At 40.1% G+C, this 23,938-nt stretch overlaps 1 protein-coding gene and 1 long non-coding RNA gene across 2 annotated transcripts; one reads left to right on the forward strand and one right to left on the reverse strand.

Annotated features, from left to right (window-relative positions):
- Positions 1-1,880: 1,880 nt before the first annotated feature.
- gnsb (glucosamine (N-acetyl)-6-sulfatase (Sanfilippo disease IIID), b) lies at positions 1,881-23,011 on the forward strand. Its single transcript, XM_032569414.1, has 13 exons — positions 1,881-2,356; positions 4,760-4,819; positions 11,898-12,101; positions 13,363-13,428; positions 13,508-13,606; positions 18,058-18,225; positions 18,337-18,419; positions 19,102-19,220; positions 19,484-19,587; positions 19,691-19,792; positions 19,878-19,988; positions 21,105-21,215; positions 21,295-23,011. Exons 1-13 carry the CDS (start codon positions 2,171-2,173, stop codon positions 21,442-21,444), a joined length of 1,563 nt encoding a protein of 520 aa, XP_032425305.1. The 5' UTR covers positions 1,881-2,170; the 3' UTR covers positions 21,445-23,011.
- Positions 14,785-20,716, reverse strand: LOC116724083 (uncharacterized). The gene is made up of 3 exons (XR_004340105.1): positions 20,352-20,716; positions 17,168-17,172; positions 14,785-14,795 (listed from the first exon to the last, which is right to left on the reverse strand). It is a non-coding gene; the product is annotated as an uncharacterized LOC116724083 (long non-coding RNA).
- Positions 23,012-23,938: the final 927 nt, after the last annotated feature.

Consider the following 23,938-nt stretch of genomic DNA (forward strand, 5'->3'; position numbering starts at 1 on the left):
ATATAGGCTCACACAAAGGATCAAAAAGTGTTAAAAATATATTAATCATCATATATTTCAGTTTATATGATCATTTCTTTATCGATCTTGTGTAAAATTCAGTTGTTTTTTTTTAATTTTCTGTAAGTCATAATAAAATTACAAGAAGGCTTGAAATATTTCATTCTAAGTCTATATAATATGTGAGTTAAACCCTGGATTTAGGTCCATCCGCCTTCTCGTCGCCTGCTTGGACCAGCTTCCCTGTCAATGCTATAAAAAAAAGTACATCCCCACAGCATGATGCTGCTGTCATTGGGACAGGGTGGACAGGATTGTGTTTAATCTGGGATTAAATGAAACAAAAGTCACCAATATTTAATAAAATGTTTGAAGACAATTGATGACAGGAAGAAGGGGACTGAATGCAAATGTGGGCCACAATTTTTAATTACAAAAATGTTTACAACAATGTTTTCATTTTGTAAAACCTCACAATTATGGAGTACTTCATGACGGTCTAGGCAAAAATTGCCAGTCAAACGAATCGAAATCCACAGTTGCCAAATAACAAAATATGACAACAAATTCAAAACTAACTGAAAAATACAAAAAGTGTATGAATACAATGCATAGCATTGTATGTTGTGCCCTATGCTCTTGTATGATAAAGAACAATTTAAAGCATTTTGAAAGTTTCAACAGTGGTTCTGACCGAATAGATCAAAATTATGTCACTATATTTCAGAACGTTTAGTCACTCTAACATACTGGATTTCAAATGTTTAAAATGCCGACTCATAGTGACCCATTGTGTATTTAACACTGGGATTGAATCAGAATCTGTCGGTTTCTGTTTCTGTTGTTGCTTTTTGAGAACTGACCACAGACTCTTAATGATGTTTAGGATCTGGGAAGTTTAGAGAACCACAATTTCAACATTTCAGCGATCAGATGCCCGAGCCACGCTGTTCTCACTTTTGCCTTGTGATAGAATTTCATCTTCCTGAAATGATCCCAGACCATGTGAATAGCAGGGCTGCCTGTGACTCTCGATTATTTATGAATCAATAAAATCAGCTTTAAAAAAATGGCACATTCTAAAGATTTTTCCTTGAACCACCTAAACTTTTTCTGAACGATATTAGAAATACATTTTAAAAAAAGGCAGAAACCGAAATAATTCAGTTTCTTTTTTAAATGAGAAAATAATCATTTGATTACCTAAAATATAATAACATGGCATTCCTTTAGTCTGAGCTTGATTTGTAGCAAAGGATGCTGGAGATAAAAATGATTTCTAGCTTCAACATGTGAAAAGCTCAGCCCTTCCTGCTTGGCTGTACATCTATACAGTGTTGGGTTTATCTTTTTTATTAACCAGTCAACAACTGGATAGTAAAAAATGCTCTGTATGTATACTTCTCTCAGCAAATATATTTTTGGGGGTGAAGGAGTGCTGCAAACTCCATTTAATGATTAGTCGTTACTTAATTACGATTAATTGTAATTAAACAACGATTAATTGTTGATTATTTCAACCATCAAATCATCATGATTAAGCCGATTAATCGTTTCAGACCCTACTATTACAGGACAAACCTGGAAGAAAACATATTACAAGCTGGAAAAGAGTGATATTTTGGTGTTGTTTTTTTTTTTTTTAAAAAAGGGAGAAACCCCCCAAAATAATTTAAATTCCACTCAATTGCAATTCTGTTACGTAAAATACTCTGCTTATGGTTGCATAACATGGCAAAATGTGACAAAAAAAGACTAGACGAAATGTATTCGGGAGATTATGAAGACATTCTGTTATATTTATAAGACAGACAAGTTTTATGTAGGAAAAATGCAACAGAAACTGCATCTGACTATTTTAGCTCGGTGAAATGTGACTGAATTCGGTGAGGTGTGAAGTTGGTCAGCAGTTGTTGTTCTCCGTCTCCTCCCCCTCGGTCTCAGTCATATGACACCTGACTCTTGACTCCACTTCCTCAAACTTTAAAGCCCGACTCCGGGATTCCAGGCACCGCGTGCGGCTCGTTCTCTCTCTCTCTCCCCGGAGCACGAACCTGAACGCGGCCTTCATCTGAACGGCAGCGCCGGGGTGAGAGCGTGCGAGCGCAGCAAGGCCCGGAGCAGCACCGCGGAGGCTCCCGTAGCGGCTCGAGGTTCCCCCCGGGCAGGCATGAGCGGAGGCAGGGGCGGCGGAGCTGCGGCACCCCGGCGGCGGAGCGGAGGACGCGCCGCAGCCGCAGCCCTGACGCTGCTGACGGCGTTGCTCACCTGCTGCGTCAGGTGCGCGGAGGGCGTCAAACCGAGCAACATCGTCCTCGTGCTGGTGGACGACCAGGACATTGTGCTGGGGGGGATGGTGAGTCGGTGCACCCGGAACCACATGCTTTATCGATTGCATTGATCCTGAGGGAGCTCGTGACAGCGGTGTGACATCATCATAAAAACTTCGCACGAACACTTTGAGCTTCAAACATAGACATCCTAAAGTGCAATGTTATTATATCTACTCTGGGATCTGAAGTCCTGTAATCGCATGATCTCTAAGTGTTATCGATAAGAATTGCCCACTTGGTTTCGGTGATTAATGACTAATCACTTTAACCGAGACAACTTATACAGATGGTGTTGTTATTCTACTCGGGGTGAGCAGATGTTTATGCAGGTAGATCAGGAATGTCACACCTTTAACTGATTACCAGTAAAATGGAGATGATGAGTGATTAGTCTTACAACATTCTGACAGGAGTGCATTTGGGGAATGCACGGATCTGGCTAATCTCCAGCGATATACCGATCTGTGGGTTTCTTTTCGGTCTGACCTGTTGATTACGATGGTTTTTTTCCCCCAAAGATGAAACGTAAAGAAAAGAATGTGCTGCCAGTTTTTGATGATGGCTTTTCTGTCGAATTTTAAGCCACCACGAGATTACAATCAAAGCCCACATTTCTAATGTTTGCAGGATTTATATATATATATATATATATATATATATAAAAATGCCTCGGAGTATATACTGCATGTTAGGCATGGCCCGGTAGGAAATTCTCAGTGTATGGTAATCATAAATAAAAATGCCACAATGTTAAAGTATTGTGGTATTTACACAAAATCTAAAAATAACCCAGAGCATACACTGCAAAGACACAAAAACTCACCAAGTATTTTTTCTAGTTTAAATATCTTAGTACACTTGAAATACTACTACTAATAATAATAATGATGATAATAATAATCCATCCATTTTCTAACACCCTTGTCCCTAGTGGGGTCGGGAGGTGATGGTGTCTATCTCCAGCTAATGTTCTGGGCGAGAGGCGGGGTCACCCTGGACAGGTCACCAGTCTGCCGCAAGGCAACACAGAGACAGACAGGACAAACAACCATGCACACACACACTCACCGCTAGGGAGAATTTAGAGAGACCAATTAACTTAACAGTCATGTTTTTGGACTGTGGGAGGAAGCCGGAGTACCTGGAGAGAACCCACGCATGCACAGGGAGAACATGCAAACTCCGTGCAGAAAGACCTCGGGCCGGGAATCGAACCTAGAACAAAGCAACAGTGCTACCAACTGCACCACTGTGCATCTCCCATGATGATAATAGTTATATTAATATTTAAGACAAAACTAGCAAGAAACTTTTCAGCAAGGTATAGGAGCTTGTTTTAAGTCAATAATTCTTGAATATTACGTTAGACTAATAATAAATTTTCTCCATGTTAAATGAAAAAAAATAATATAAAAAAATTGACTTGCAGCAAACTCCTATATCATGCAGAAAAGTTACTTGTAAGTCAGTTTTATCTTCATATTTTTAGCGTACTAAGATATTTACACTAGAAACTAGACAAAAACACTCGATTAGATTTTATTTTTTTCTTGTAACTTTCATTGAAAACAGAAAAGCTCGCCAATTTTAGTGTTAAAACTACATTAAAGATGGCGGGTGTCATTACTTTTGTTTCCTCACCAAGGCTGTTTTTTTTTTTATTTGGGACAATAAATATTGTTAAGCAGCCAAATTTGTTTAATTTATTGTAAGATATGCCACAAAACTATAGCAGCCATTTATTCACTCAACAGAAACTGGTCTCTCAGGTTCTTTTCTGTTCATCTTGTTAAAAGTACTTTAAATTGTTCGAACTTAAGCTGCTTGGAAACGGTAACATTTTAAAACTTGGTACAGCAGCAGTAAGTCTCTGATGCCTACTGGACCTCTGAGCTTACTGTCAGTAAGGAACACTGGAACCATCGATCAAACATCACACTGTGTGTTTGTTAAATGGCTAAATTCTTACGCAGAGATTGCTAACACACTCCTTACTGGTTGGTGGCAGTGATGCTTCATATAGTTGTTTCCCAACCACCATTAAAATCAAGAAGAAGAAAGATATTAATGTATGTACAGTATGACGTTCCATTCACCTGTCCAGTGTCATCGACTTAAATTTACAAATTTAGACTCGCGTACATTTTTAAAATTGACATCCTCACCCCGTACACCACCTGTTTTTGTTTTATGGAGCAAAAAAAAAAAAAAAAAAAAAAATTACAAATCAATAGTTTTATTACATTAGATGGAGGAAAAAAAAGTTCAGGTTTATTTATTTTTGACCGGTTGATCACCTATCACACCAACGTATGGTCGATTGATCTCTGCATCTCTTTAACTTCTTTTGTCAGCTGTCTAGTGTGTCTGCATGCTGGGACACGAGCAGCTTTGCGTGTCTCACGCTTCTCGTTTCATTTCGGCAGACGCCTATGAAGAAAACGAAAGAGCTAATAGGAGAAGCAGGAGCAACTTTTGTGAATGCTGTAAGTATTTCAGTCTTCTTACTGTTTCTTGTAATCTTGTATCTGGCAATAAACCACCAATAAAAGTGGTTTATTGCCTCGTGGTAAACGCGCCATAATGGTGCGTTCACACCAATTTTAACTCTTTATTTCTTCTAGAAAAGAGAGGGATGCATTTTTTGGCAAAGCTAATTATTAGCTTGCCGATATATACATGGCCTGTCTACTTCCCACAAATATAATCTTATTGATATGAAACTCATACCAGTAGTTTGTAGAATAGGTGTGATTATGCAGAAAGGCTTCCTATGTTAGCAGGGATGCTTATTTTGGCACAGCAAATTATTAGCCTGCTGACATTTGCAAGCCCTGTTTCTCATCTCGAAATGTGTCAATATAGATATGAAAGTCATACCAGTAACTTAGTGGTAACAGGACTGTAATCTTGTATATTTAAAGTGGTTTATTGCCTCGTGGTAAACGCGCCATAATGGTGCGTTCACACCAAACACGCTATTATCGGAGCGTCCATCAGAAAACAGCGGCTAGAGCTGATGCGTCTGACGCGCCTCCATATAGACTGTGAATGTAAACCAGATGGGCAAAACGATAGGTGTAGAGCAAAACGTCAAGTGCCTGAATTCTAATGGTGCGTTCACACCAAACACGTTACTTGCATCAAAAACGCCTCCGAAGCTTCAAGTTCGACGCTTGTGCACTTTGAATGCAGACGCTTGATGCCAAATGCTTGACAACTAGCATTTGGTGCGTCTGGTGTACATTGAAAGACTATGTGGAGGCGCGTCGAGGGCACGTCAGCTCTAGCCGTTGTTTTCCGTTGGACGACCTTGACGCCTCAAACGCTCCAAATGATTCAAAACACGCAACGGCCTTCGACGAGCCTCCACATAGACTTTGACTGTTAACCAGACGCGCCTGACGCTCAAAACGCGTTTGGTGTGAACGCAGCAAAGTGGACAAGCGTCGAACTTGAAGCTTTGGGCACGTTTTTGACGTAACGCGTTTGGTGTGAACGCACCTTTAGACAGCCCCAAACCTTGACATTACCAGAACACAAAACTACTCCTAACCTCAGTCTAAACTTAATCTACACCTTAACCCAGATACTAAATATAATGCTTCACAGCATTAGGATCAGGCTTCAGTAAAATATATATAAGTGAGCAATAGAGACTATGTAGACACCCTTATGTCAAAATTTAATCATTGGAGTGATTTATGACCTTAATAATTAATTGCCTTTAATTTCCAGTGATAGAAGATGTAACTAAGTCTCAGCGAGAAAGGGTATTTAAGAAATAAACACAAATTCACTGATTGAATTTGTGTTTGTTTTGCAGCATATATTTGAATTTGTGCAACAAACACCTAAAGAAACAAAAAACTATACAAAACCTGAATGGTCATTCAATTGATGTAAGTAAATCTCTTATTTTTTAAGGAGGGGGAGAGAGGGAGGCATCCAGTCACCAGAAATTAAAAGCAATTAATAATTAAGGTCATAAATCACTCTATTAATTAAATAGGTTCCTGCCATGCAAAGCAATGGCAGGAACCTATTACTATTCTCCCAACAAGGGTTTCTTTATTTATTCTATATTCTTTATTTTTCTTCCGTAACCGTTAATGCGGCTCATACCGCTGCGTGCACACCTACAAATGAGGTATCAAAACGTGCAGAAAATTCACGCCATTGGAGCTATTACTTTTGGTGGGATTCGAGGTTAACATGGCGACATAATTCGCAAAAACTACAAAAAAAAAACCCATTATATGTCAATGGGAAAAATCCTACAAATACCCTATTTTTGAGGATTTTCTGTTTCGTCACGAATTCACGTAGAAATGCCATTCAAATTTCATTTTGTAGATACGTCCGTGATCTCTTCAAAAGTGAAGACGGCTCGTCGATACCAATTACGGTTTGTCCACAATTTGTCTCTAAGCGACCCAAAGTTTTTGATTTTTCCTAAAATTAGAGTGTGAGTCTTACTGATTGCAGCTCCGCTAGAGTGAGAAATGAAGAGAATTTTTGACCCCAAATCATTTTTGAAATCGCCCTCACGCCCACAAATATCGCACGATTGGTATCAAAATCGGTCCTGACATTGATACGCATGCCTGCTCCGGTAAAATGTTTTCGAAATTTATCTAGACCGTTCGGTTTTCTGTCACGGTGCTTCAGAGCAAAGTCGTGCGACAGGATTTTCTGAGGCTGTCTCAGGCTCTCTCCCATGTATTTGACTACAATTTCAGATCTGGGCACATAATTTCTTTCTCTCATCACTGTTAATGCTGTGAGTGATGTAGAGACATGAATCTCGGGAATATTGCAGAAGACACATTGACCTCTCATACGCTTCAAACGCTTTTCGAATATGTATTACGGTTCCCGAATGGAAAGGAGTTGTTCCCAATGCTTTTTTTGGGTGAAACTGGCTGGCTCAAACAGAGTATTCTCTGCCCCAGCATGTATGACTCACAGTTCACACTTTGCTGAGACAATTATTTACCATAGCAACGGAACTCAAGAGGCTATTGGCTGCTGGTTAGGACTACAAATACGCATCACTGTAGTTCTATCTATGGTGGAACCCTCAGTTGAAACAGATCAGGACTGAACTGGCCTTTAGAACTACTTGCTGCTATGGGCTGTATATAACTGATTTAACTCAGTAACTGTTACACATGGGATTAGTTTGGAACTTTAAAATTAAGCATACTGAAAATTTCAAAATAAAAGCCTTGAATATTTTTACATGATGTAATTGCTCTTTTTGGCTTTATATGACTTTTTCATCCAAAGCAATGTTACACATGGTATTAGTTTGGCCCTTTGAAATGAAGCATACTGAAAATTTCAAATTAAAAGCCTTGACAATTTTTACATCAGGTATTTGCTCTTTTGGGCATTATGTGACTTTTTTATCCAAAGCACTGATACACATAGGATTAGATTGGCGCTTTGAAATGAAGCTTAACAAAAATTTAAAAATAAAAGCCTTTAATATTTTTACATCAACTACTTGTGTTTTGAGCATTATATAACTAATTTAACACAATGACTATTACACATGGGATTAGTTTGGCACTTTGAAATGAAGTTTAACAAAAATTCCAAAATAAAAGCCTTGACAAAATTTTAAATCATACTGAATGGTGCAAGTCCACCTTACTTAACATTCTTGTGATTCTCCACATGCTATTGATTACATTGCAGCGTTCTTTAGCATTGATGCTAATTTCTAGAATGAGAACGCCGGGCCCAAACCGACGGGCGCACTTTGGCAGGCCCCGGTTAAATTTCTTCAGGAATATTTTTTGACATATTGTGCTGTGGCAGCTGAAGGAGGAACAGCTTATCCTGCTCTCTCTCATCCTTACTGATAACTTTGCTTGAGTTATTTTTAAAGTGACAGTTTTTATAGTTATATTTACATTTTCGACATCATAACTGGATTACTTCAAACCTAAGGACTGGGGGATTTTCTTACTTTTACTTTTATTTTTTTTACCTTACTTTTCTTCATCTCCAAGTTGAACCAGGGCAAAATGCCTCCAGCCGACCCAAGGGACATTAGCAGTATTATAAAACGACTTCAGTCTATAGAAATGAAGATTCAACTGCTGGAGGTGAACTTTGAGATCAACGCTACCTGTGGAAATCAGACAACTCTTCCTCAAATCAACGGAGAGGCCGTACGCCTCGCATCAAGCAGCTCACCCTGGAACGCTCTGGGTGCCAAGCCGAAGCAAAAGTCTCACACCGCAGATCCGATGAGACGACTGACAGGGAGAAATCCCTCACCTGGACGAATCAGCGTGGCCGGCTCTGAGCCGAAACCCACCTTCAACCTCAACACCTGCTCCACCAAAGGAAAACAAACAAACAAGCAGCTGGAACCAAAACGGTTCCACCGACCCGCTCCCAAAGACAGAGCTACCAGCCCGGGCCTCAAAACATTCTGACTCTGTGGGAATCCCACTGAAAAACAGATTTTCTTCACTCCAGCCTGAGCCTCTGGTTCCCTTCTTCCTTCCCCCCTACCCTCCCCTCTCTGCTCACCCTCTCATTCACAGGATTCACAAGATACCTATGAAGAAATGTCTTCTGGACCGGAGTTTCTTAAATTTACAGATGGAATGAATCAACAGGTTTTACTTGGGACGTCTCTCCTTAGCGCTCATGTAGCAGACCTCACTTCATTTAAGTCACCTGCCTCTGACTTCCCAGAGGATCCACCACTCTGCGTTTCTGAGGTCTGAGGCCGGGGTCCAGATTTTATCTTTACACATATCTTCCTCCAGAATGTGTCTGGCCCCCCGGCACTGCAAAACAGGACATTACCCATCCGGATAACTACAAGAAAATTTACAAAAACCAGAAATATAAAGTACAACTGTCCTAATTCAAACCTCAGACTGTTCCCCTGCCTAAAGGAACCTCAGAATGAAGAACTTTTGGCCTCAAAGGCACTTAAACTAGCTCTTTTAAATACCAGACTTCTCTGTGCTGAAGCTCTATTAATTAATGATTTCATCACTGTGTTTAACATCATTGTTATGTTTCTGACAGAAACATGCTTGAGTGACAATAATGAAGCAATCATACTAATTGAATCGGGCCACGGTGAGAACTAATGTGCTCCTGGAACGGACACAGAAGACTTTAGAAATTAAAAGGGCCATGACGGCAACCAGTTTCGTGTTGTTGCCGACTCGTACAGGTCCAGGAAGGCGTGCCCGATTCTCTGAAATATGGTGGTCGTTGGCGTTTCTTCCAGCAACAGCATCTCATCCTCTGATTCTTTTACCATCCTGGATTTAGCTCTGTCCAACTTCACGTTCAAAACAACTATCTCCTTGTTTAATTCATCATTTTCTCTTTCCAGCCATTCAATCTTTTCTGTCTTCTCTCTCAGCGAATCCTGTATGTTTTCTTTTACAGTTTTGTGTGTCCGTTCCAGGAGCACATTGGTTCTCACTATGGCCTCGTAGTCAGTTTGTAGTCTTCGTAAGGTATTCCTGGCTTTGTCCAAATCTGAATGGAGACGTCTGATTTGTTGTTTATAATGTTCTTTGCGACCTTGAAGCATCTCGTTGACTGTTTGATAGCTTCTGTCATCGTCGGTGTTCTGACTACGTTGGAGACGCTCGATTTTTCTCATCAACGTTGCCACCATTTCTTTAAGCTGCTCGTTTTCACGCTGATACCTCATGCAGCTGCTCTCAAAAATCTCTATTCCTGCCAACAGGAAACCGTTTCCTCCTGTTGCAGTGTTCTTTATTTCTGCCGAAAAAAATTCCTTCTGTGCCATGATACTTATCTCTCTGTGTCGAACCTAAAACCGCAAATGAATTTTTCTGTGGAATCTGGGAATACAGAGACAGTGACCAGTGATGTCACAGACAGGATGAGTGACATCACTGCTTCAAATCAAAGTCACAAGAAGTCTGTTGCGTGGGTGGGGGGGGGGAGGATGTTTTTTTTTAAACTTTATTCGCAGATACACTGTATAACGACAGAGTGAAACATTTGTTATGCCTCCAGAAAAACTAATACAGATAAATACAGATAAACAGTATTCAAGAAAAAGCTAAGGGGCTTCGGTTCCCAACTGTACATTCAAAGCAGGACAGATTTCAATTGTTTTAATAGCTATTTTTTGTCAGAGTCTTTCATAGTCGGGATATAAAACTTAACTTCATTGTAAAATGCAGCAAGGCATGGCTTTCTCTACCTGGAACAATTAATATGATATTTAGCTAATGACAATAAATGATTTATGAGAAACTCTGAATTGCTTTTAGTGAGGCCAAGTAAGACATCTTCCCATAACAGCATAGATTGTGCTTCTATGTTGTTGTGGATGAAGTCACACCGATTCTGCCAAAAAGCATCAACAAAGGGACAGCGGCAAAACAAGTGGACAACAGTTTAAGGATATGAATCACAAAACGTACAATTTACATCAAATCAGATACAGGAAATCCTTCCTGCCACATGCCATCTCACTGTACAATAAAAGCTAAATCATTGTTCTGCACTAATCAGTCCGATTTTGCACAACTGCACTATGGCACACTTGCTGTACATATATTTACATATACATACTGTATTTGCATTTTTTTGAATCTTTGCAAGGACTGCTCTTAAGTTGCTTTTTTATATTAACAGCATTTCATATTTTTACAATTTATAGACAACTACTACTCAGTGGTAGTTGTTATTGTGTCTTGTCTCTATGCTGTAACTGCGAAGTAATTTCCCTGCTGGGATGAATAAAGTACTTCTATTCTATTCTATTCTCGTTTTCACAGGAAAACCACCTCTTTTTTTCCAGCCACAAAGTCTCACAGATGTGTTCACTTTGGTTTTTGTAAGTCAACAAGCTTACAAAAGATGGCTCTTTTTGTTTGTTAGGAATTCAGCAGGGACAGTGTGTGGTTAGTTTAAGCAAAACCACAAACTTCTCAGTGTTTGCCCTTTTTTTTCTCTTTCAATATGATAACTTGATTGTCCATTTTAGTGACACATCCTTATTTTTTTATACATATGTGCCTTTGAAGGCACTCGGTCACCTTCCAATAAAAGACATCACGAAAAGCATGCGGATAGTACAGAATAAGAAAATGTTCTGTAGAGGGTCGTCATTTATCTACATAGTAAATTGTGTGAGTTAAATCAGGAGATATCTTGTTTCGTGAGCAGTAGGTGTGTGACCATACATCGATTAAATGACTCAGTTACTTCAGGGCAAAAAGGGAAAATATTTATCTACATCGTCATATTTAGGATTATACAGGATGAAGAATATGCTAACCCTAACTCTAAAATGCTTTGTTTGAGGTTCTAAAAATGGTGAAAGTTTAAGTTCTGCTGTTATTAAAAAATTAGAAATGTGAAACTGTATTGAACAAATTATCTATTTTTATGATTTTTGAGATAACTATGAGATATATTTTTGAAAATTTAAATGCCGGATGCATGTAACAACTTGGAAATAACATTTTTGAATTATGTTATTTCTTTGGGTTGTGCTGAGTCGCTCTCTCCTTCGTCGCTCCTCCTGTGCAGTTCACGGTCACGCCGCTGTGCTGCCCCAGCAGGAGCAGCATCCTGTCGGGTCGGTACCCCCACAACCACGAGGTGCGGAACAACTCCCTGTCCGGGAACTGCTCCAGCGCTCAGTGGCAGAAAGGACCCGAAGCCGAGGCGTTCCCCATCTACCTCAGCAAGCAGAAGTACCAGACGTTCTTCGGCGGGAAATACCTGAACCAGGTCTGGGTTCCCGTCCTGATTTATCCAAACAAAAACGTCTTAGAGCAAAACAGAAGGCTTTCAACAAGCTCACCGACGGCTGTTCTGTGTGCTGAAGTTTGTAATGTTCGCATTAGGGGTGGGCATTTGTCGCATCGCTTGTCATTTATCGTGATACTTTTTTTTTTTATCGCGATAAGAATTTTGATTTATCGTCACAATAAATCCAGTGAATGACGTTTAAAAAAAACCCCCAAAGCCATCCATCTTGTTTAAGTAAATTCTCCACTGTTTATTCAATGAGCGTATCATTACATATCAATATATTTGAAAATATGATTAAATGCAGTTACTGTGAGCATTTTGGTGATACACATCATACTTTTGCTATGTGACTGGTGTCAAAAAGTTTGTGTTTTTGGGGCTACAGTCACAGCCGTACAGTTATCTAAAAAATAAGTTCTTATTGTCACTTTTATTGTTCTGTAAGTGACGATCACGAAACACATTTTATGAATTAATTACTCACAGATGGATGTTTGAATGCCTTTATTTGTATGTATATATATATACAGTATATGAGCCTACGTGTGTCACTTTGACTACATTAACCTGGTGGTGTACTGGGGCCACTGTAGATACAAAATAGTCATAGATTTTTCTAGAAAAACAAGGACATTTCTGAGCTCCTAAACTAAACATTTGCTAGTGATAAACTCAGAAATGTTTGAATTAATCTCAGAAATTTTCTAGAAAAATGCGGCCATTTCTGAGTTTGAAAAGTCAAAAATTTGCTAGAAAAAACTTTAAAAAGTAAAAAAAACCCATCAGATTTTTTTGAAACAACTTTTCTTGTTGTTTTTCTAGGATATTTCTGAGCTTAATCTCAAAAAAGATTTTTGGCAGAAACTTACTCCTATTTTATTTTTTCTGTCTACAGTGGCCCCAATTCGCCATCGCATTCACCTCCAAATTGCACTCAAAAATTTTGAAGGTTTTTCTATAAATTCTCTGAACTAGTACAGTGGAAATTTTAGAAAAAAAAAAAAAACTTTTGGAAATTTTCTGAGCTTCAAAAGCAGAAAATTTTCGACTTTTGAAATTCAAAAATTTCCAAGTGTTCTTTTTTTTTCTAGAAAATCCCTGAGATTGAGCTCAAAAAGCTTTTTTGGCAAAAATGTACCCTTTCTTGGTGGTTTTTTTTTCTCTGCCCTATCAATGCTGGCCCTAATACGCCGCTGTATTAACCTCCAACCCGCGCTGTGTGCTCCATTTCCACCAGTACGGCACCAAAGCCGCCGGAGACGTCGACCATATTCCCCCTGGCTGGGACCAGTGGAACGCCTTGGTGAGTGCTGCGTTAAAACGTTCGTTTGTCCTGCGGTCCGTCGCGGCTCTCGCCTCACCAGCGCTGTGTGACCCTGCAGGTGGGGAACTCCCAGTACTACAACTACACTCTGTCTGTGAACGGCAAAGCGGAGCAGCACGGGGACAGCTATGAGAAGGACTACCTGACCGACCTCATCGTGAGTCACAGTCACACCCTCACACCTGTGACTCCCGCTCACACTCAGCCTGGTGATCGGCAGCGTTTTGTGAAATCAGTGGTTGTTTACGCAAGAATTTACGGCAGAGCTGCACAAATCGGCTGCTGCAGCGCAGAAATATGAAAAGCTCAGCGATATGTGGAGTTAATCATCTGCCAGAGAAACAAGTTGCAGCAGTCACTTTACTGAGCTTAATCAACACGTTGGGCATGATGATTAAGCTCAGTATGAGGTTAATGAGGTTTCCTGCGGATACATGGTTTCCTCATCAGGTGATGGTTGATAATCCTTTGGTTTAACCAGAATAACCAGCTGCCTGCTCATGTGGGATTTGTGATTGGCAGTTTATATAAGAAGAAAAAAAGTTCCTGTAAAAGTAAAAAAAGAAAAGAACAATGTAAGGACAGGCCTTTTGTGCTCTTAAAGAGCAGAATGAATCTGTCTTTGTGGGAATATTGCATTTTTTCCCCATTTCACTTCCTGGGTTTATTTACCAGGACTCGTTTCTACTTGGCTCTAAAACCATCTAGATGAAACCTCATGTGTTCAGGTTTATCCAGTTGTCTCCATGTCATTCAGCCTGACTGTCACTGACCTTATGGAGCGCCTTTCACTCTTTACTCTTTCAGAGATTCTGTAGATTTGCTGCGTTTTTCAGATCCTTTGTCGTGACCCGGTTTGGGTCGAACAGCAGCCTCACTTTCCACTCTTACTTGGTTGTGTGTTTAAATTAAAAAATACTTTAGTTAACCCAAAAGGAAATGAAATGTTGTCACATCCAGAGTCAGTTTTGTAATGTACTTTACACATTAAAATTACAGTACATTAATAGCTAGACCAACAGGCCTGTGTGTATGAATTAATGAGTTGTTGGTTTAAAAGCGTCTGGCTGATGGCTGCATGCTAAAGGATGTGCTATAGCTTTACATTCTTAAATTTCTATAGACTTTATTACATATATTGTTGATATTAAAAAGCATTCAGCAGTATTAACATACCTTGAGCTTGCTTGTACAATATGCATTTATAAGAAATGGATAAAAAAAATAAATCTTTGTTGACCCCAAACAGTCGGGGCCCTGGGCTGCTGCCCCTGGTTCAGCTCATATGCAAGTATCTTCAAGGAGTCATTGAGATGTTAGAGTAGGGGATATGATGGTTTCAACTCCTGAGGGGTTCGGGGTCATAGTTCAGCTATTATTTGAGCTTTAGAGATGCTAATCCAGTTGTGAAAACAAAACCTTTTTGCCACGGTTGCGCATTATAACAACTCTCCAAGAATACAAACAGTAGAAGCGAAAATTCTTCCAGCAGCACAGCATCCAAAACCGGCGGGAATAATTGTCCAAACATGCAACGCCTCAACCAAGGACACTGAAAGTAAAAAAAAACAAACAATCGGAGCAACATGCTGTTACCATGAGCGACAGAAATAAAAGGTTTCCACATCCCTCTAACCTTTTGATGTTCTGTTATGCGACAACCACCAACTTCATTGTATTTTATAATGGTGATCGGACTCAGTGTACAACTGAAGTTGATGGATGTAACACATGGTTTCCAAACATTGTTCTGAATCTGAAAGGCCGTTGTTTTCAACCCGCTGATCCGGAACTTTGTGGAATCGTCTTTTTCTGATGCGAGGCTTTTAGGGAATGTCTCACCGATCAGCCTCCTACACCTACAGGCTGACATTTGGCTTATTGATCTTTGCAACATAACTCAATCTCACACTTAGTTCACACGTTATTTAACGCCATTTAAAAGTAGCTCAACTTTTATAATTGTCCCCACAAATGAACATCTCTGGGTTTCCCTGGCTTCCTTCCTGGCGTCCAAAAGCAAGGATGTCAGTTTTAATCACGCTCTCTAAACTTCCCTTGCGTATTTTGCGTGTGTCTCTCTTCTTCTCTCTTAAAGTGACTGCAACACGCAAACTGAGATCAGTAGAAGGTGAACGATATTTCACGCTGCGGAACGAGGAGCATGATTTTCAGCAGAAACCGTTTCCATTCTTTGCTAAGCGAGCGGTGACCGTTCTGGCATGTCGGCACGTGCTGCTGATGAAAATGTTGCAGATATGAAAACATTGGTTTGCATATCTAGAGCTGGTCCAGATCATCAGAGCGCTCGACGCTTTAAACCAGAACCATAATCGTCTTGTCGGCTCATAAACCAAACAGATGCGTATCTTGTTATCACAGGAAGTCGCGCTCCCTTATCTCCTGATAACGAGATAATGTTCTTGTTATCTCCAGGAAGCCACTTAAAACTTACTCTTACAGGGCAAGGCAGATCTCTGCGTCCACACAGTCCCACTCTGCAAGTGAAGATGCACCGATTTTTAACGGCCAAACAAACCGTTTCGGTGGGCGAGCTAAATTTAACCAAGAGAGAAATGCTAAAACAAATCACCCTGGTTCGTGACGGTGAGTCGGAGCTTTGGCTTCTGAGAAAAAGGAAGTGCTGTGTGGCGCAAACAAAATCAGTACTGTCACGAACAGAAACGCAACATGCCAAAACAAAAAGGATTCACCCCCTTTGGATGTTTTTGTCCTTTTTGTTGCTTTTACAAATCAGTCATAATCAATAAAATAAAATGTTTTGCCAAACAAGCATCCTTTAGTGCAGGTGTGTTCAAGCGTTTTGTACCGTGGGGCTGAAGTTGTCAAACTAGCACATCTCCCCCACCTCCCCAGTTAAAAACGGCCAACAATTTTACTGTTCATTCTTGTCTTTTTCCAGCATTGAAATAAATATTCAATGCTTAGATGAAACAACGTATAAAAGAACTAATTATTGTAAGTCAGAAAAAATGATCTGGGATGTTTATCTTGATAGCGTACGTTCTCGGGCCGAAGCTTTTCCATTTCTGTTGGTCTAGAAAATATATTCAGCAACAAAATAGAGAACTCTATTATTGCTTTTATTGGCTTTTAACAAATGTGTGTGTAAAATAGTTCTGTTTTTGTTTGGGGTTTTTTTTTAGTAAAATGTTGCTTGATGTTTAAAAAGGTTGAATTGCAGCTGAGCCTTTCCATTTAAGAGGATAAAAATGAGTCATTAAAAAACTGCCATCCTAAATATTTGACCAAATTTGTAATATTCTGGAGCCAAAAGTGGCCCCAGGGCCTCACTTTGGACACCTGTGCTTTAATGTCAAAGTGAAAACTGACTTCTGTGTAATCACAATGAAACCGGAGACGGGCGTCATTGTGAGACTACTAGCACCAATTGACTGGACCTCAGCTGAATTAGGTCAGTAAATTGAAATGGGGTTAAAAAAAATAATAATTTTTTTTTTTAGCTTATTTATATTTTTTTGTTAAGAGGATGAATCCAGACTTATTTACAGAGGAGCCAATGGTTACTCACACAGGAAATGAATGTTGGAAGGTGGTGCGCCACCAGAGATCTTCCTGTGTGAAACGCATGCTGAGAACCAAACGTGTCAGTTTCTGGTCAGAGCCTCGTTTTAATAGTTTGACTTTACATGAGAGTTAACGTTCTCACAGCACAACATGTTGTGACAGAATGAACTAAACCTTTAGACTACAGCTGATAACATGACAGAAAGGCTTTTTGTTTCAAACTGAGAAGCAACAACTATTCCTGCTGCTGCTAAGATAATAGAATATATTAATTGTTGCACTCTATATTTTTTTTATTATTTTTGGTTTTAACTGACAGACATGAAGAATGAGGGAACACAGACGAGTCTGTTTTATCAGTTTGTTTGTCAGTTTTATTTCTTAGCTAAAGATATTCAGAAAAATCTATAAAAAACTGGATCTGCTCCAGTCTGTCTGTCTGAATATTATTCTAAGGACATTGAACAGAAATATGGTGGTGATGAGGGAGTAAGCACTGTTCTCTGATTGGCTCGGTATAAATCCAGTTTTATGGCAGAAAGCCCAGACTGTTCTGTGAGGGGAGATGAGAATCAAGCTGAATTTCGTAGGAAGACGATGGAGAGCAGACGGTTGTTGCTGAACCGTTCATCAAAATGTACTTTCTTGGCAACAAAGAAACACCTAAAAACCTGTAGAACAGTGAAGGACCAGTGTAGACTACCACTCTGTCACTTCCTGAACCTGTTCAAACCTCTAAATGTTGCAAAGTCCACATCCAACCCACAGGTTCCTTCTTAACCAGTTGAGCTGAAGGGAACTGAGCTTGACAAACAGCAGACAAGTCTGTTAGTGTGGAACGGCTGAGACTGTCCAGTTTTTTTTACATCTTTTATCAAAACCCATTTTGATTCTATTGATTCAGAGTTTGACTTTATTTTATAATGACATATATGGAGTATATATGTATTTGTATTTTGCTATCTTACTTTATTTGACTGAACTGCACAGCCCTTGGATAAACATCTCTGGTTGTCATGTGCTGTATTGACATAATAATCTGTTTTGCCCTCGTTTCAGCTGAACCGTTCGCTCAGCTTCCTGGATGACAGAAGCCCCCAGCATCCCTTTTTCGTCATGCTGGCGCCGCCGGCGCCTCACTCCCCGTGGACGGCGGCGCCGCAGTACCAGAAGGAGTTCAACAACGTGCAAGCTCCCCGAGACGGCAGCTTCGACAAACCGGGGAAGGTGAGGACACGGAACGGTCACATCCAGCATGAAACCTGCTTTTAGTCTGGACCTCTGAGGAACGCCTGTCGGTGTCCTTTTCTTTTTTTTTTTTCTGTTTGCTGTTTCCAGGACAAACACTGGCTGCTGCGTCAGCCTGTCAACCCCATGCCAAACAGCTCCCTCACATTCTTGGATAACGCCTACAGGAGGAGGTAGGAAGAGATGTAGTGGGATGGAGTTGTGATTAAAAAAAAAAAAAAATCTCCAAACACAAAATGAACAAAAATGCAGATGCACAACGTTCACTGTAAAAAAAAAAACCTTGGAACTGGTTGAACTGGTGGAACACGCAGCATTTTGCAGCACCAGAATGCTTCTGCAAGCATTTATGATGTGGAAAAAAGTGTTTCCATTGCAGTATTCTGAGATAAACAAAACACAAACGCACCTCATCCTAATGCCAAAACCTTTTCTCGACAAACAAGTTTTTTATGTTGTTTTTTTTAAATCACTGTGTTTCCATTGAGCAAATTTCTTTTCAAAATCTCAACCTGCGCAAATATATGGCCAATGGGAACACAGCTAGCGACGAGCTGGATGTGGGTCGTCCGGTCCAGGTCTGATCAGAATCACCTCACTCAGACTGTGACAACCGACGTTCCTGCAGACCCCACACATCCTGGACACAAACTGTTCAGTGTTTTACCTTCAGAGCACAGCTGCGGCAGCAACGCTCTCTGCCCCACTCTGCCACCCTGACTAACGCTGGAGAGTAAAATTGTGTTGTTTTTTGCCTTTCTGGATTTTGTTCAAAAAAATCTCCTCATCCGACTCTCTGATCAGACATGATGCTCCGTCGTGTGGAGGCTGAAGTAAAATGTTTCCCTCCTGCAGGTGGCAGGCGCTGCTGTCTGTGGACGACATGGTGGAGAAGCTGGTGAAGAAACTGGACAGTATAAACGAGCTGAACAACACCTACATCTTCTACACCTCAGATAACGGCTACCACACAGGTCTGCTCCGGCCGGCGAACCCCTGAGAGCCTCCTCAAGTTTCATTTGGCATCTTTTGAAAAAAGACGTTTGTGTCTCGTGAGACTTTAGTTTCAGTTATTAAAAAAAACAAAAAAACATGCACATCCTGTTAACACAGGAACTACAGTTTAAAAGTTGCAACCGACGCTCATCTTTTCAACTTAAAAAAAAACAAAAAAACAAGTAAGCAGCTTCACGTTGTGTTTATACTTGAGTTTAATTCTTCTGTCCGATCTGTCCAGGTCAGTTCTCTCTGCCCATCGATAAGAGGCAGCTGTATGAGTTTGACATCAGGACGCCGCTGCTGGTCCGTGGCCCTGGCATCAAACCGAACCAGACGATAAAGGTCACAACCACCTTCCACCAACACTGACTTTCTGCTGCTTTTTCATGCGAGTTATTGTAACGTTCCAGTTTTTTTAATACATTTTTTTATTTCTCCCTTTCAGGCTCCGGTGCTGAACATCGACCTCGCCTCCACCTTCCTTGACATCTCTGGCGTCAACCTGTCCACCGTCAACGTGGATGGACAGTCTTTCCTCGCTCAGATGGTCGGCTGCTTCGTTTCGCTCACAGACTCGTTTTCCTTTTATTATTCCGAGTCCACCTTAAATCCTGACTGAGGTTTCTGTTCAGGCCCCGTCGCTGCGGAACGGCACGGTGCGACCGTTCTTCCTCATTGAATACACCGGAGAGGGAAACCCAACCAAGGACCCGACCTGCCCGAAGCTTGGCCCCGGAGTGTCTGTAAGCAAATGCTGACGTCTTCAAAAAGGAAACGTTAAGAGAGATTTGCTCTTCGTTGCAACATCAGCGCTCTAAAAACCGGGACCCGTACGCACAGAGGTCCTTATGGTCTCAAATCTGAACAAGTTGTCACTTGTTCAGATGCCTAGAAAGTTTGATCGGTTTGAGGAAGTGTGAATGTATTGTTACGTCATCTAGTTGATGTTAACGAGGACGCTCAGCTGTCAGCAGTTCACTGTGATTTCCTGCCTGTGCAAACTTGTTTGATCTGGCATAACGACCAACGTGAAATGGGGAAGTAAAGGAAGCCAAAACCAAAACGGGAGCAGGACCTGCTGTTGCCACGGCGCTGTCCGTCTCTACTCTGTCGGTTTTCCCCGTTTTCCCTGCTTAAGACGCTTTCAGCCTCTCTGAAAGATCCTCCTAAATGCGCTGAGAATTTCGTCTCAGGTGCTTTGTGAACACATTTCATCTTACAGAGGGGAAATTCAGTGCAGCCCGTCTGGTGGGAGGAAAAAAACCAATTTGTGGGCCGCGACCATAACATTATAACTCAAACCCACGACTTATTCAAATCGCCACCACAACTTGTTCAATTAAGTTGTTCCCATGTGTTAAGTCTGGAGCACAAATTTTCGTTTTTTTTTTGTTCTCGTCACCAGATGAGCTCCGTAAAACTCTTAAGAACTTTAGAATTAAAAAAATCCTACGATCTTCACTAGAACAGTTTCCAGTCTTAGGATTCTTTGTGTATTTATATTTCTATGTTTTAAATTGTCAATGCTGGAGTTTACAAAGAATACATTCCAGGTAAAATGGTGAGTAAAATCTTTGTAAATGATCATTTCATGCAGTAAGAATGTATCCTAAACACTCGCTGAACTTGTGAGCGTTTTCTAAACGTGTTTTAAACCTCATAGGATTAAAGTTTCCACAGGACGTGAGTCGTGGATTTTAATGGGATTTTCTGTGCGAGTCCAACACAATCTAACGCGTAATTAGGAAGTGGAAGAGAAGCTCTCCGTTTGTTTTCAACAGTTCACTTCAGATAGAAATCTGTTGTCACTTTGCATTCCAAATGTGTGCACATCACGGAAACTTGTACTCGTTTTCCAGCAATGCTTCCCGGACTGCGTGTGTGAGGACGCCTTCAACAACACGTACGCCTGTGTGCGGACGCTCGACGGCAAGCAGGACCTGCAGTACTGCGAGTTCGCGGACAGCGAGGTAACGGCGACTCGGGACCTGGACCTCGGACTGGTGTATGTGAGCTGAGGCGGCGTTTAAACCTGTCTGGTATCTGCAGTCTTTTGTAGAAATGTACAACATGACGTCAGACCCACACCAGCTGGAGAACATCGTGAAGAAGGTGGATCCGTCGATCCTGCAGGACATGAACCAGCGGCTCATAAAGCTGCAGTCCTGCATGGGGGACAGCTGCCGTAACATCAAGTAGAGAGGAAGAAGATGGCGGCGAGCGTCCTGCCACGGTCAGAGGGAAACACCCAGCGCTCTGATGCTTCCGGACAGGTAGACAGACATTTTGATTGGTTTACAGAGGAAATAAGAGTCCCGGCTGAAGTCCATTCATAATCGCATCAGTTTCAGGCTCCTGCTGTTGTTCACTTTTGATATTTCTGGATGCCACCGTTCAGAGGAGAAAACTCGTTTTCTTTTAGGTCTGAACTCAGAGCAGATGGGAATGGTTCACTCTAATAGTTCTTAAAAATCTTTGAGTTTTTGAGTAGTGAAACTCCTGTCGTCTATATTCCATCTCGGAAAGCTGGGGGTCATCCAATATGGCCGCCATGCACATGAAACACAAACAAGTTGCAGTATTCACTGGTTTATTTATCAGATGGTGTCAAGATAAACCAGTGGCGTATATTGTCCTGTTGCTCTTTGTCAACTTAACTCTAAAGTGTCTGAATGCATAAAATGCTAATAAGTAAATTGCTGTTAGTGTTTCTGGCTAATAGCAGTTAGCTAGCTCACTTAGCAAAACAACTGGCTAGTTCTGCTGGATTTTCTGACCCTTAAGGCAAACAGACCATTAGCTTAGCAACAGCTAGCCTAGCCTAGAGCAGCTGAAAGGACAAAATAAAAAAATATATATTGTTCTGCTGCTCAAAAGCAACAACCTACATGATAAAGGAATGAATAAACAGTTGTTAGGTTTTACATTCAGCCACGTTAAAAAAGCTTCAACTAGCACTTGACAAATCAAAATGTCTGCCGCCTTTCTAAGCGGTGCCTGTTCATCTCGTCCCTTTTGTCTTTTAAAGCACACTTCTTTTTTTTTTTTTATTTAATCCATGCTGTGACATTTTGCATCATATAAAATGCACTATGAATGTTCAACTCTCTAAATGTTTGATTAAGACAGAAACATAAGAAGCTGTCAGACATAATGGTTTGTTTCTGATGGTGACGTCCAGCCAAAGCCTCGTCCGTTCTGTCGTAACCATCTCTCTGTTGAACTAAACGAGACTTTAGGGTTTTGGGGTTTTTTTGTTGTTTTTTTGGGTCTGATGTCTCCCACTCCATGCACCAACCACCATTAGACAGTTGAATCATGTTTGTCACCCAGGTGTAGCATCACTCTCCATATTTAACTCACAGTAAACTGTAGAACTCATCTCTGTTTTCATGCAGATCTTTTTATATCATTTATTCTCTGCAGCACTTTGAGGAAAAGAAATGAAAACAGAGTTTGCCTGGAGTCGGACGCTCAGTCCCGTCTTGTGCCTTGAGATGTGAAAAATTGACATTTTATACTAAAGTTTGATTTTTTTTTCTTTTTTGGATTATACATGTTGTGTTTTGGAGGTGAAGGATTATTCCCTGTGTCCCTGAATGTCTTCTCTGATTTCTGAATAACTGGAAAGGGATTTTTTTTTTTTTTTACCTTTAATCTTGCGTGCCTTTTTGTTTTTGCACAGAATGTGTAAATTGCCTTAAATGTGAATGGATTTGCACTGTGATGATTATTGATGATTAAAATAAAGATAATTTTACTATGACCATGCGAGTATTTCCTTTACTGTCGCTGTCAATTCAGGTCCTGTTAGCTCTTCAGTTTGACTCATTTTTGTTGAGTTAACCCAACATTGGATTTTATTCCTGTATGAAATACTTTGAATTTGGTGAAAAAACAAATTGCAATGCTTTATTACATGTGTGCATAGTATTTATCAGTATACAACAGTTAGCCTTTTGGCTTTCAATTCAACACAAGGAGAGACATTTTAAGTTTGTAGATTCAGTTGTCATGTACCACATGTCAGATATTTTTTTAATTCAACAGTTTCAAACTATTTGATTAATCCTAGCTCCGCCCACTGAGTTTAATGGGTGAAGATTACAGTTTAAATGAATTCATAATGTGCTTCATTTAAAAAAAAAGAAAAATAACATTTATTAAATCATTAATATGTATACTTGTAAAATGAAACCAATACATTTAGCTTAGCTCAAATTAATTCTACATTAAATTATTGCTATTTCCAGAGACATTTAAATAATTTTAGGAGTTATATATTGTAATGTGGCACTCTTCACTCTCCATAATGTTCTTGGTAAATATTTGTATTTGTTCTGGTGGTTAAATTTTTTTTTTTTTTTTAGAAAATTCCTTTCTTTAAACAAAAATAAAAATATTCAATGTTGCCAAAATATGAGAGGAATCCAAATTTACACTACTCTAGATAAACATGGAAAGTTGAACATGTTTACTTGGACAGTTATTTGTGCTATTGATTATAAATTCAGTTTGAATGAAAAATAAAAAAATCTAAAATATTACATTTTATTTGAAGGAGTTATTTAGCTGAAGCTTTCTGCAGGGAATTAATATTAATTTGCTGGCATTCAACAATAATCTTAAAAAGTTGTCAGCAATATAAACTAGTTACAGAACAATGAGTTTCTGCCAATATTGAGCATAAAAG

Source organism: Xiphophorus hellerii, chromosome 8 (assembly GCF_003331165.1).
Source record: "Xiphophorus hellerii strain 12219 chromosome 8, Xiphophorus_hellerii-4.1, whole genome shotgun sequence".
Lineage (NCBI taxonomy): Eukaryota > Metazoa > Chordata > Actinopteri > Cyprinodontiformes > Poeciliidae > Xiphophorus > Xiphophorus hellerii.

What these genes read in the sequence shown, in the direction of transcription:
- gnsb (XM_032569414.1), top strand. Translation starts at nt 2,171, where the DNA reads ATGAGCGGAGGCAGGGGCGGCGGAGCTGCGGCACCCCGGCGGCGGAGC. An exon ending in GAGCAACTTTTGTGAATGCT is followed by an intron (nt 4,820 to 11,897) that starts GTAAGTATTTCA and finishes CCTCCTGTGCAG; the next exon opens with TTCACGGTCACGCCGCTGTG. An exon ending in AGATAACGGCTACCACACAG is followed by an intron (nt 19,221 to 19,483) that starts GTCTGCTCCGGC and finishes CGATCTGTCCAG; the next exon opens with GTCAGTTCTCTCTGCCCATC.